Source organism: Stylophora pistillata, chromosome 7 (genome assembly GCF_964205215.1).
Source record: "Stylophora pistillata chromosome 7, jaStyPist1.2, whole genome shotgun sequence".
Taxonomy (NCBI): domain Eukaryota; kingdom Metazoa; phylum Cnidaria; class Anthozoa; order Scleractinia; family Pocilloporidae; genus Stylophora; species Stylophora pistillata.
Genome location: NC_142525.1, coordinates 27,291,272 through 27,305,882, shown reverse-complemented (window position 1 = coordinate 27,305,882; position 14,611 = coordinate 27,291,272). Strand labels below are relative to the sequence as shown.

At 38.1% G+C, this 14,611-nt stretch overlaps 1 protein-coding gene across 1 annotated transcript; it reads right to left on the bottom strand.

Moving 5' to 3' along the window:
* Positions 1–663: 663 nt before the first annotated feature.
* LOC111336448 (QRFP-like peptide receptor) lies at positions 664–2,467 on the bottom strand. The gene has a single exon (XM_022942562.2). It carries the CDS (start codon positions 1,848–1,850, stop codon positions 780–782), a length of 1,071 nt encoding a protein of 356 aa, XP_022798297.2. The 5' UTR covers positions 1,851–2,467; the 3' UTR covers positions 664–779.
* Between the last annotated feature and the right edge of the window lie 12,144 nt (positions 2,468–14,611).

Here is a 14,611-nt window from a genome sequence, read left to right as displayed (position 1 = left end):
TTGAGGGTTCGAACCCCGGCCGGACCAACACTCAAGGTCTTAAAATAATTGAGAAGAATATGCTGCCTTTCTATAACATCAAGAAATGGTTTAGATATTCTAGTCTTCTCGGATAGGGAAGAATAAATGGAGGTCCCGTCTCCTGCAGGCTTAGGGGTAGGAGACGTTAATTTCCCACGCACGAGATTACTGTGTGATGGATGTCCTTCCCTGGGTGGGATGTGTGGGTTGCTGTCTTGCGTTTCATACATGCACCTCTGGCTCGGGCAATATGGGTAACCATGCCCCATTCGTGTCAGTTTAAGCCTACTTCTGTCACGGTCATATCGACACATTGCAGCATTTTATTCATTGGAAAAACAGGAGCATGTAACTACTTCACTGGCGTCAAAACAAAAACAACATGAATGATACTTCTAGGCCTTCGTTCATGTGGATCGGACCCTTATGGACGAAAGTATCTAATGTATGCGCGTGAGCAGTACTTCTGTCTGAGCAACAGTAAATGAATAGCTGTGGACGCTCTTTAGGGAATCTTCGTGACAACCAGGTGGTGCTCTCACACTTGGCGTAGTAGCGAGGTTGTTCGGATTTGTCAGCTTTAATATTTTGATAAGCGAACCTGAAATTCTACCATCGCCCAAAAAGTTTTTGAGAAGGGAGTTAAAAAAACTGTATCGTTTTTATTTAAATACTTTGTACGATAAATAAAAGCCCACGCTATGAAATTAACAAATATTACTGTCTGTAATAACTCAAACATAGGCTTTCGCACGTCTTTACATACTCGTGTACATCTCGTCCTCTGGAAGGTACGACACTGACCGATCAGAGGCCGCAGAGGACGCTGGGACCGAAGGCGGCTGCGAAAGGCTCCTGGCTGGTGCGGGTGAAGTACTCGTCATAGTTGCCTGTGATCCTGCCGAGCTGCACGACGAAAACAAAGCTTTTACACTTGTACGGATTTTCTGATACATTGTGAGGTAAATTAGAAGATAAGTAACACAACGCAGAAAACGAACAAGCTCAAGTATTAGCCAAATGTTGAAATAATCACCTGAAGTTTGACCGAACAAATGTATGGTGTTAGCCAAAATGAGAGGACCACAGCAAAGATACTGCAAAGCTGTTATTAATAAAAGCATACACGTCATTTTTCGACGCTTTTTGTGAAGAATTGCATTACCTCCCGAAGTAGTGCTCCTTGGTTCTTGTAATTTATGGAGAACTTTGACAAAAACGAAGATAAATAAAACTATTGGTGCTAGAAATAGCAGTAGTAACACTACCACTGAATAGAATGTTTGTTCGCTGTCAGAATTCCAGGTTTGCGAACATATTTGCTTTGTTTCTCCGTTGGGAAACTTGAATTCTTTAACATCGTAAGCGTAAATATATGGTGCAAACAATAGACACGATAAAATCCATATTAATGTGATGGCAAAGGCAGGTTTCTTGAGAAGAAAAGCCTGCCTGTGTCTTATCGGAAGACAAATTCCATAAAGGCGATCTATGCTTGCCAAGCAAAGTGTGAACATCATAACTGCATACGACGCATGAACAAGGAAATAGCAAAGTTTACAGGTTCCAATTCCATTACTCCATTGTAGTTTAGCATTGTTCAGGGTAAATGTGGCAGAAAACGTTGATATGATGTCGGAAACTGCTATGTTTGCAATAAAGACATCCATGTTACTTCGAAGGTTCGTGTTCTGAGTATATAGAGCGGTCAGAATTGTGATATTGCTTATCAAAGACAAAAACACAATTACTAGTAAAAATACGATGTAAAAGTCAACCAGAGATGCGTCGATGTTTTCAAAAGCGATCCCAGAATTAATTGAAATCATCGTGGCTTCCGTCTGCTGGTACCAAACACTAACACGACACAAAGAACTTAACCAACAACAAGAAAGTCGTCTTCCCGTTGCCAACAAGTTTCTGCTCTTTGTGAAAAGCCCACATAAAGGTTTTCAACTCCTAACGCTTTCTTTCTATTCAAAGTAATCTTAGTGAGTGTTATTTTTCCTGAATATTTTGAAATATCAAGTTTCGCCAAGCGCCGCCACGCTCATTCTTGTTCACTACATCTTGATTTCATGCCAACTCCTAGATGACGCAAATTGCTTCACTGGAAATTTGAACTACTCCTACAGATCTCTTCCTAATTTTCTTGCGTTGTTGGTTCAGCTTTGAGGCGTTCGTTTGTTTGTGTGTTCAACCAATCTATTTCGATTACGGAGTTTACATTCCCACCAAAGAGAAAACGTTTCTTCAAACATCAACCAAACCAGTTCCAAAGCGATGTTTAGGGATACACGAGGTACTGTTTCTGGTCCAAACGAGCGGCGGAAATTACAGGTTTTACGCGGTTTGTCGTCTTAAACCTCAGTATGTCCGCTTGACTCAAACTAATCACTTTATGCCTTGAAAACCATACGATTTGGATAACAAAAGAAAGCTCATTAGAAACGACTAATTTTATTGTATGAAATAATTACTGGTGTCACCCGGGGGACAGCTCGGGCAACCAATGAACTCTAAGTATTCTTCTCCGCTGACAACTAGACTTAATAAACTTCAACAAACTCTCTAAACATGTTGCTTTTTGATTTAAAGCATGAAGACAAGTTGTTTGTTGTCCTGAGTAACTAAGAAAATGCAAAGGCTTCCACTGTACATTCTGCTCTTTACTCTCTTCATTCAAAACGATATTTGTCGATACGTTACTATAAAATTAATTCACGTTATACTTCAGTGAACATGCATAAGTATAGGTTTAGAACGGATTGGTACCCTTCTCTCGAAATGACTTTAAGAGTTTAATACATTACTTTAAAGCACGGCATTAAACACTTCAGCGAGAATACACGAGAATGAAAACGAATTAGCGATAGAATTAGTAAAATTAAAGTCAAAATCCTTCGAGAAACAACAAACAATTCATGAATGACAAAACAAATTCCTTAAAAGCCTCGAAGCCCTGTAAATAACCACTGCAGAGATAAGAAATATTACTGTTATTGACTCCGTTTTATTAAAAGTGGTGCTTTCGCTCCGGGATTCTTTAAACTCACTGTTTACAAAGAAAAGTGAAAAAGAGCACAGCGGCGGTCTGTCTACTTTTGACAAAAATAACGTTAATGCTTTTATTTCAGTTTGTTAAACAAACGTAAAACTTCGCTTTTTCGTGTACCGTCTGGTGTGCAGGCGGGTTGTAAAGAATAACTGTCACTGTTTTCAGTGCTCCTTCTTTCAGGTAGTCAGTTCTTGAGCTTAAGGAATTGAGGTCATAAAATCACATAAAGAAGAGAACTGTGATGTCAAGTGATAAATCGGATAAAATTTGAGTGTAGTTTCATGGTCAGAATCAGTGGGAGACAAGGTTGGAGACGGTGCTCGAGCTCTAACTGCGCATGCGTCATCATACATGTTTTGATATTTGGAATGGTCAACAGCAAATCAGAAAGGAGGATCTGGTATACAAATGAGGCAGGGCTAATCTGATGGTAGCTCTATAAATGGTCAATGCGTCATTTACATATCATCACCTGCTTCCTGATTGGCTGTGGACTATGGTATGCTACCCCCTGACGATGACTGACAATTTATTCTCAAGGTGCTTCCCTCGACCAAGGATAGCAATTCTACTCCCGGTAGAGTATGGGTCCATGGAGACGCTTTGTGCGTTGTCATCAGTCATTGTTGTCATCGTAGTCATTGACGTTATCGTTTAGGTTTTTGTTGTCGTCGTCGTCGTTGACGTAAACGTTGTCATCATCGTTATGACGACAACGAAGACGACAACGACGATGAGGTCATCGTTGTCGTCATTTTTATCGTCATCATCGTTGTTGTCTTCATCGTCGTTGACGTTATCGTCGTCGTTGACATCGTCGTCGTTATCATTTCCTTTCTTAAATATGGAAAAAAACTCCCCATAGGTATTGTAATTCTGCAGGCAAATCCGTAGAAAGCCTTACGGGGCAAATGGGAGTATTCCATTTACGTTTTTCCTGTTAAGTTTTACAGAGAAAATACCGAGCTACCCTCAATGAAACTTTTCCTTATAAATTCATGGAAAAGAAGTAAAAGTTCCCTGGAAAGGGTTTCGCGGAAGGAGCTTGATTGGGACAACAACTTACAACTGGCCCCAAGACTTATCGACATTTATCTTCTGGCGTAATATATCATGAAAGCACTAGGAGAATACACATAACTATAAACAATGAACCCTTAACCCCTAGGAGTGATTGACTTCTAATTTCTCCTTACATTATATTCCTAAAGCAAATGTAAAGGTCATAGGGATAACGAAAATGATCACCGATGCAAGAAACTCCTGATTGTCCAACAAATTCTCCTTGATATTACTACTCTTATTCACCAGACAAGTCTGGTGAATAAGAATAATAATATGAAGGGGTTGTAATGGGTTACAACCGACCTCGTTACCGGGATCTTTGGGAACAAGGCTGGTTTACAACTCCGCAAAAAAATGAGTGGATCACCAGAATTTATATAGTTAAGTTTCACCGACTCTGGATTTTTGTCCAAAAGCAGAAGGTCTCTCCATCACGCACACCCATAGGATAATTAGTTAACCAATAGTAAACTTGGGCTGTTGATGTTGGTTTTCAGGGTCTTCTATGCAAAAATGTCTGTTTACGAGCAAAGTGAAATAGCCATGATTGGAAAAGAGGAATCTCATAGTAAAGTGAATCGTTGTTTTAGTTGAATTTTAGATTAAAAAGGAGTGACACCAGCCATTTCTGTTTACGAGCAAACTGACCCATCAGGCCGGCGCTTAACTCCGGTTTCCGTAGCATTTCTACTCACCCTGGATGGGATGTTAGTCCATCGCAGGGTTATCCACCATTAAAACACCATTTATACACCTGGGTTAAGAGAGACACTGCATGTGAGAGTAAAATGTCTTGCTCAAGAACACAACACAGTGTTCCCGGCCATTACTCGAACCCAGACCACTTGATCCTGATTGGAGCGCACTAACCATGAGGCCACTACACCACCCACTGTTCTTTATGTATTGGTCGTTTAATTGATGGATAAAGTTATCCAACTAGACTGAAAATGGCTGGTGTCACTCCTTTTTAATCTAAAATTCAGCTAAAACAACGATTCACTTTACTATGAGATTCCTCTTTTCCAATCATGGCTATTTCACTTTGCTCGTAAACAGACATTTTTGCATAGAAGACCCTGAAAACCAACATCAACAGCCCAAGTTTACTATTGGTTAACTAATTATCCTACGGGTGTGCGTGATGGAGAGACCTTCTGCTTTTGGACAAAAATCCAGAGTCGGTGAAACTTAACGATATAAATTCTGGTGATTTATCACTTTCACGGGTTTATTACGAATCAACTTAACGGCGTGCTCCCAGTTGGCTTGTTAGCTCAATTGGTAAGAGCGCAGCCCTAGTATCGCAGAGGTCAGAGGTTCGAATCCCGTACAGGCCTGATTTTTTTCAGGTCTGATTTTCGCTATTGCTTAAATAGCGCTATCTACTGCGAGGATCGTGCATCATACGTAGCTATTTCCTTAGTTTAACATAGTATTAACTTTTATGGTTTTTTCGGAAAATTTGCTACGTCTGTAAAAGTACCGAAGGATGAACAACCAAAACTACACATTGATGAAGAAAAGGCTTGCCATCATGGAAGGAAATCAAACAAACAATCGAAAATTCTACTCATAGGGAAGCTCTTGGCTGAAAAGATTGCGAAGTAAAAAACCCGGATGAAAGGCACAATTTGTTCATGATTTCTTTCGCTGGGAAAACTTTGTGAAAAAGCAGAACGCGCGCAGTTGGCGGTTTTTTTTCCGCTTTCATTAGCTGTAAATCAGGGAGGCAAACAAAATGAAGTAAAGAAAAAAAAGTCGACAATGTCCCCTTTTATTAAATTTCAAGCGTGTGGATGGCCTGTATCAACACACAAAGACGAAAAAGGACAATAGCTATGCGCTTTTATTCAGGAAACAAGTTAAGCTAACTCACGATAAAGAGACTTCAATATTAATTTGAGCTTTTCGGATTCGACGCAAAGGTGACGCCGAGTTCGTTTGAATTACACACTGAGAAAAAAGGGCTCCTAAGGAAACGGGGTGTTTGCAGAAAAAACCGCTCTATTGGTTTTAGAGTTGTGTGTAAATTAGCGCCCAACACAAAGAGACCCGACTAGATCATTTCAAATATCGAAAGTTTTAATCATGACTCAATAGAGGGCCAATGTTTGTAGAATACCTCAGGAAAAGCGAATGCTTGCCGTTAGAAACAGTTTAAAGTCAATCGAACGATTCTTTTAGATTCCTTTTAAACTGAAACATTGGTTTTTGAGCTTCAGCCAAGAACTCATCAGTAAAAAAGAATTCCAATACAATTTTTCTTTCCTGCATAGCCCAGATCATGACGGCTTCTCCACGAATCGTCGGAAATTTCCCAGATCTGACAGACGCAATGTCGCAATGAAACAAAGCTTTCTTCATGACACAACTAATATTTGTTGTAAAATTTTATTTCCTCTATAACAAATTCGATTTATTCTATTCGTGCTTGTTACGACCTTGGGTTCAAAGCAAACAGACCACAAAACTAACAAGAAATATTTGATAAGGATAAAATTTGCCTCCTTTTATGTCGCATCAAGCGGCATCCTTAAAAAACGTTCCTTAAAGATAAGCTTCTTAAAGTTTTCAAGCGTTTTCTTGATCTTTGTCGCCAAAATAACGTTTGCGCGATATGGGAATTGTGTGATTCAGCCCTTAAGTAAGCGATTCCTTTGATCAGCACAAAAATTCTAATAAAAGTTGATCTTGCCGGCTAATTTCAACATTTGTCTAGTCGATGATTATTTGTGCTAAGAATTTAGCAAATTTCATCAAATTCTCTTTATTCTTTTCCGAAAGACAGTTTTATCCTACACGGTTTAATAAAATATAGTTATTATAAACCCGGTGTGGTCTAAAATTAACTCGTCATCACTGATTTGCGCATACAAGATAGAGACCGATTTTCCTTTGACAATTTCGTAGAAAGCTATATTAAGTAGCTTTGAATAGAATTGGTCAAGTGGAGAAAATTTAACAACGTTAACTTATAATGTCTATGTAATTCATTTGTTATGCGGTTGCAATGTGATCTGAATTATCTCAGATACAACAGGGCTGTTAAAAACAAAAGACAAACTAATGAAAAAAGAAAAAGCCGCTTTTCGTCTTATTTGTAGAGTTGAATTATTTTTTTCAAGAAAGTGTCCTCTTCTATTAAGCTTCTTTATACATATTTTTAGTTTATATAAATATTTTTTGTTTAAGAGATCTCTATATTAATCTCTATTTAGAATAATTATTTAAAATTTTTCCAAGTTCATAATGAAAATAACATTTTCGTTTTTCGATGACCCACGTACAGGGTAGTCCTTAAATCATCGTTGTAACTCAGAATTGATTACAATTTGGTTCCAGCCTTCTCAGCCTTGGATTTCATCTCCGTCTTTTGACCAAGAAAGAGGTTTCAGAGTGGGAATTGTAGTGATAAACTAAACACGAAAAGATAATTTGGTTTTATCAACTGAGTTGAGTTGATAATGCAAACTGGCCACCTTAGAGAATTTCTAAAGCTGCCATTTCGAGCGTTAGGCCTTCGCCAGAGCAAATATACAAAAAATTCGAGTTTAAAGATCAGTTTAAACGAGAGTTTGTAAATAAGGAACGAAGGCAAATAAAGAAATAAAGCTATCGGAATCAGAGTGGGATTTGCTGATATGCGGTTAGTTTTCCATTTCCCCCCTTCCCCCTCCCCCCCCCCCCTCAAAAAAAAAAATAAAAGAATAGGAAAAAAAAGCTTTGCCTTCTCCGGTTCTTTCCCCTGCCGTAGACCCTCCGAAGTCACACTTCTCGCTTTTTTTTCACAGATTTTAAGCTCAAAGTAAAGAATTAGTTATCCCTTACACAGACATTCTTCTCGGCTTTCACCTCATTTCTACCGAACAATCATACCCGAAGTCTTCGTTCTTGTTCCGTTTTCGCGATGGAATTTCACTGAGTTAAGTTCGCTCTTCAAATCAGCTTAACTTCACATCAAACACCACTTTCTATCAATGTAGAAAAGCTATATGTTTTTCTTTCTTTCTTTCTACAACTAAACAAAGAAGGGTTTCAGAATTCACCGCGGAACACAACTGAAGAGTGAGAGATTAGTCTGGCTTTCCTGAGACCGTGAGTTAACGAAAAAAACTCAAGGCTACAACATCTCTAATCCTCTTGTCGAAACTTACACTGTAGAACGGTGCAGTGACAAATTTTCACGAAGAAAGTATTCGTGGTGAGCGTGTTTCAAGTTAAGATGCGATATGCACCATATTTTATCGTTGGATAATTACTTCAGGGGCGTTCCGAAAGTAATAATATTTTGATTCTTTACAAATTGTTTGTTAGTACGTTCGGCCAAACTGCCAAGCATGCATTTCTCAACAAATTTCGCTGCGTAAAATCAAGTTTAAAACAAATTCTTCGAGAGAAATCTTCAAACCTAAAAGGTGATCCTATTTGAACGAGTCTTAAAAATAAGAAACATTTCTTTGAGTATAAAGAATGGAACAGATGCGTCTTAGTCTAATGATTGTCTTTGAAAATGTTTGAAATTAAACCAGCGGCCTGATAAACTGAGCTTAATTTAATTTTGTTCAATTCTCTTTTACTTTTTATTAGAACATCGGAGTGAAAAAAAACAATAATATTTCGACTATACAATTCAATCTTTTGATATTGAAAATCCTTGGTTAATTGCTGGTTTTGTTTTCGGCAAACAAGATAAGAAATAACGATTTACAAGAGTAGAGGTCCTTTTCTCGCGCCTATTAGTTGGTTCCCTCCCAAGATAACAACTTTGCAAAACGCAATATACAATCTCAGTTTAGCACAAGTGGATTAGTTATATCAGCGCGGCTTTTCTGTTTCAATTCTTACGGCTGAGAATCCGTCTGGAATAATTTCAGTGATCGTTAAGCAAAATATGTAATTTATAAGCTAGAAACCACATCAAAGTTAGCAAAGGCTCACCTTCGGTCGAAGAACCTTCATGCAAACACGTTGTATTTATTTTCAATTTATTGGGATGGCTCACACTGTGTTTACAAAATAGGAAAAAGCCGTGCCGCACCATAAATGCGAAATTTTAGCAAGCCATGGGAATTTGTATCACAAAGTGATAAAACATGTACTTTGAAAAATAGCCGATAAGATCCCAAGAGCATCGGAAACAAACAAAAACAAAAACACAAATGCATGGAGCTCCAAAACAAGTGACTCGGCAAGGTTTTTCTGGCCTTCTTTGTGATAATGCTGTAGACGGCGAAATAAAGCTTGGAATAAAAAAGAAAAACAGTGGCTGAAGGCTTCAATCGCGGAACCACCTAAATTTTCTTTTTTGTGTGTTTAACCATAGGTCTCGTTACCCCAAAAGAGAAATTGAAATGGTAGATATTAATTTTAAATCATCTCGAGGCAACAGTTTCTTTCTTATGTTGAGATTGAATCGTATTTACTAAGCTTAAAAATAAAATGGATCTTCAGGGATACAAATTGAAAACCAAATTGAAATCATGAACAATTTCGACTAAATAACCGTTAAACTGAAAATTTCGCACTGTGAGATTCATACAATTCATCCAAAAACTTGAGGAAAAGTCGTGAAATAAATAAATGAATAATTAATGAGAAGACAATAGAAATTCTGTCCCATACAAACGGGTCTCAAAAGAAACGTCAACTCGATAAGAACCAAGAGTTAGAGTTTTTAGATGTTCAACTAGAATTTCTACCTCAGCCAGTGCGTAAGAAGTATTCCATTGCCTCAACGACCCCTCTTACTTCTCTGAGCCTTAGCTGCTTTATCGCTTTATCATTATTTACTGAGTTTTCAGAGTGCCTCATACTCCACTCTTATTTTCACGAGATTGATAAGGCAAGCTAGCACCAAGGGGGGAGGAGAAGGGAGATATCGCACCTCGATTGGCCTTACCACGCAAACGAAATGTAATAGCCTTTAGATTGGCCGTCGGATTGTTTTACTCTGAAGTCTCACTTTTTCCAACAAGGATCATGGTGACATACTTCTCAAAGACCTTTCCCCGTCAATCTTAAGCGAAAGAAATAGACTCTGTGTAGCTTTGACAATCGCTATGACTCACAAATAGAACGCCACGCCAAGATTAACCGGTCGACGAACCGCGCGATTGCGTCCTCCAAAATATATCCCCCTCTTCTACCAACTTGACTTCCCCAAGCAGACTCTAAATAGGACAGTTCCTAACTTTCCGTGAATCTAAAAGGTACAATATGGTCTTAATAGCTATTATTGTTCATTTAAGAAATGACAAGTCCAAGAGAACTGAATGGCGAAGTTCCACTTCACGTATGTCTAAAGATGTTTTCAAATTGGGCTATCAGTCCCAAAACTGTTGCAAACGACAGCTCTGTAATTATCAGGATGAAAAATGATAGAAATGTTTGCAATATAAGTTCTCGGAATTTGGAGGTATATCTAAACATCTAAACACACAATTGATTATAATTTCTAGCGTTCCAAAACTCAGCTGAAATCCAGTTTATAAGTGCTGACTTCAAACTACCTCTTTTGGACAACAATGACCAAGATTGCAGTACTTGAATTGACTGATTTCTAAAAGCAGATGTGTAGCTCAGGGTGCCGGAGGTGGGGGGAGGGGGGGGGGGGGAGAGGAGTTAGGTGCCCGTGAACTTCTTTCATAAGATGAGTTTTTCGTTTTTATTTATATCAACAACATACAATATACTTACAATTCAGAAGACGAAAAGCGGGAATCCCAATAATCACGGCATACATCAGTGCTGAGTGCTCTTCCTACAAAACGATACGTAATGCGAAACACAGCGTGCATGTCGGCATGGCAAGCAGGTTGGTTCACCGTGTGTCACTCGGTATGGGCCCCCCCCCCCCCCCCACCCTTCTCTTCTCCTTGAAACTTCCTAGACAAAGTTCGGCCGCCATTTACTCGATGTGACTCAGGAAATAGAGAATCACTCAAGACTTTAATACAGCATTGACTATATTTACAACTTTATTTCCAATTGTATTGCATTTCTAAACCACTCAGCGAAAAACAATTACGAAAACGAAAATGACTGCCTAGAATAGTTGTATCTTTAAAAAGAAATCCGCCGAGTTGGTTCGCATGCGTGTACTTCGATTTCTCGGCGCAGACGACCTCTCAAGAGCGTGGGATGTTACACTTAGCCGTACCGCGGGGGAGAGCCGATGAAACACTGCGAGAGATCGTACAATGCTAGCGACAAATTGGACTCATAGATGCGCAAGCCATTCCCCTAATGGTTGGTAATTCGATGGATAAACGAGGTGTACTAAGTGGACAGAATTACCACTGGGAAGATCTTTCTAACTCCGAGGATTCATCGTGATGAAAAGACATCTGCATCTGCAGCGCGAGATAGCATTTGCTGTGTCTAGAATCAAATCACTTAAGGTCTTCTTCTTTAGCTCGCGGCGGGCGATTTTCAACCTTTTTTTTATCTTCTTGTTTTTTTTTTTTAAGCTAAACAATTAATGGCAATGCTCTTTGTCGTTTCTCCTTCAAGAACCATCAAACTGAAACATTTGAGATTGTGTCTTTCCCTCGAGGCAAAATAGATAAATAAATAAATGTTGTGCTGTTTCTAATAAGCTTTTGTTTCCCTTTTCCATCATACAGTAAATCCCTAATGTCTTATTTTCCTTAGACCATCTGTCCCGTTAACGATATGAAAAGAAACAAAAAGTTTCTCTTATCAAAATAGTCAAAGCCCTGAGGTTATTTTCTGAAGCGGCATTTCAGTGTAATTTTCATTTCGTGTGCTAGAAACTCCGTACAAAGGAGCAGGTCCTCTTCAGATTTCAGTCACCGAGAGAAAACTTAGTCGCTCAGATTTACTGACGTGTAACTCAGAACCCAAAGCACAGGATAAAGTATTATACATAAATGAAACTACGTGGGATGCATTAAATCACCCTTTCATTTTAATCTCGAAAATTACCGTTCTTTGATCTGTATGCGCGTTGCCTGAATAACTAGCTAATATCTTGAGCTTTAAGCGAAATGCTTAAAAAAAAAACCACCATTCTAGATGAGAATGAAAACTATATGTGAGTGTTCTTACTTAATACCGCCCAACTGTTAGGAAGGTTTCGTAAACCTTTTTACAGATTATCCTGTTATTTCTTTCTTATCCCCTAGTCACTTTGCGTTAATTATTAGAAATATTAAGGAAAAATCATAGATGAATTCAAGCTATTATCTGGTCAAAAACAATGCTCTTAGAAATTGACACACGAAAGGTACTCAAAGAAAACTAAGCGAAATGGGTTTCTTGCTGAGTTACACTTTGTTTTCCCTGATACCACCCATACGAATAAAAGCAATTTTCTCAGCGGTGAAAAAAATCTTTTCAAGCTCTTTTACCCCCAACCGATATTTACATAAACAACAAATTTTCGAATGTTATTTCCTTGCCGGCAAACAATAGCCGAGTATTTGGGTCTAATGAAAAATCGAGCTCGATGAATAGTACAAATTACTTGGAACGTTTACTGCTAGCAGCTGAAACAATGCTCCATTGTCTAGCGAATCACTGTGAAGAGGTTTGACAATATAGGCGGCATCACATAGAGACGCCACGCGAAAAGAACACTCCTAAATAAATAAGTAAAGAGATAAAATAATGCTTTCGTGATTATTCTGTAACTCCTGAAAACAGCGCGGCCAGGCTTCGTTGGTGAAAGGTACCCCTACACTTGCGTAAAGAATTCTAAAATCGAGAAAGAGAAACCTCTCCGCGGAAATCAACCTGCAAATGGTTTCGGTTTTTTTTTCGATTTTAAGTTAACATTGTTCAAGTCATTCTCATTGTCAAATAAATAAAAAATTACACTCAAAGTTAGAATAAGTAATGCTGATTACATAGCAAGCTTTACGATCCTTCCCACTTTAAGTTATATTTCTTTTCATTTTTTACTGTTGGTAAATCGTTTAGGGTAGGTTTACCTGTTGATTTTGCTTTGAAGATCAAAGCGCGAATATTTACCGAACAAGTGGAGATAAATTTACCGTTATGCAAATGAAACGCAAAAAGTAATTGCAAGCTGGCAAGTTTCTGAAATTTGGATTTTTCGTATTTGCTTTCCTTTTCATCATATATTGCACGCAGTGAGCAGCGAGAGTATTCGCTCCATTTTTCTAAATAAATTACGCTCGGTAGTCATTGAGCAATTTCAATATTTTTTAAGGAAAAAATTACACATTCGTACGGTTTTTCAGCTTTTAAGGATTATAATTGTCCTTATTTACATTACAGGTTATTTAGCTGTGTCTATGGGCTGTGTCGACGAAATAATTATCGATACGCATTACACCATCTTCAGGGCATGATTCAAGGTCATTTTTTTAAGCTTCTACCTCTTAGGAGTACGAATTGTAATTTGGCTGAAATACAAAACAGCTAACAAGACCGAATTTTGTTCCTCTTTGTCGAGAGCTGAAAGCATGGTCTTCTAATTTTTTACTTCCTTTTTTTCCTCCAAACAACACAATTGCGTCTATGAATGAGCCATGCTGACATTCTCTAATCACGATGACCTTGGATTTATAAAAAAATTGGAGCATTTTTTCACCGAAACATGCCTTTTCAGTTACGTAAGTGTGGTTGAAGTTAGACTAAAACACAATGCGGTTTGTTCATCTAGAGTTTGTCTTTTCGACCACCAGTTAAAAATTAACGCGCTCAATTTGAGTGGCTTATTCTGCTTGCAATTTCCAGTTTTAAACAAGGTGTATTTACGCGTCCATTTATTTTGGATTATGTGAAACGATCGCGGGAAGCGATTTTGTACTCTTCAAATCGAATTTAACCCCAATTTTTTGATCCATCGATTTTAATTTACAGCCTACAGTTAAAAACTTAATAAAAAAAAAAAAAATGTCGGTGACCTATAAAATCCTGGTGGATGCAACCGGCGATCTACGGACGGTATTGTAAATCGCTTATACCATCGGATTCTTTAAATTGGTACAATAGAAATATCCTTCAGTCTATAAACCCACTGTTTACTGTAGTAATATCTCAAACATTAAGCTTTCATGAAAGATAACCCGATATAGAGATATCCAGCGCAAACAGAGTAAGTATACTTTACTGTTATTTCGAAGAACTTTTGTCTAACAACCAACCGTTAGGTACATGCGCCTCAAAAATTGATTTATCGCAACTAGATATGTATTTTTTGAGGGGTAAACCCAGAGGACAAGTTCAGTTTAAAAAAGAGAAAAATAGCCCTACCATTTCTTCGCTTTTAAATGAATTAGTATCGGAGTTAAAAGTGGAATTACCGATCAGCTCTACATCAATAGAATTCTAAATCTGATATTCACATTAAAATGCATAAAAAATGTCTTCAACAGGAACTTTCCCGTCACTAACGTAACCAATTCTTCTAAGATCTGCAGATGGAATTTTTCATTTCTTAACAAAATAATATTTACGGTACTACACGATACT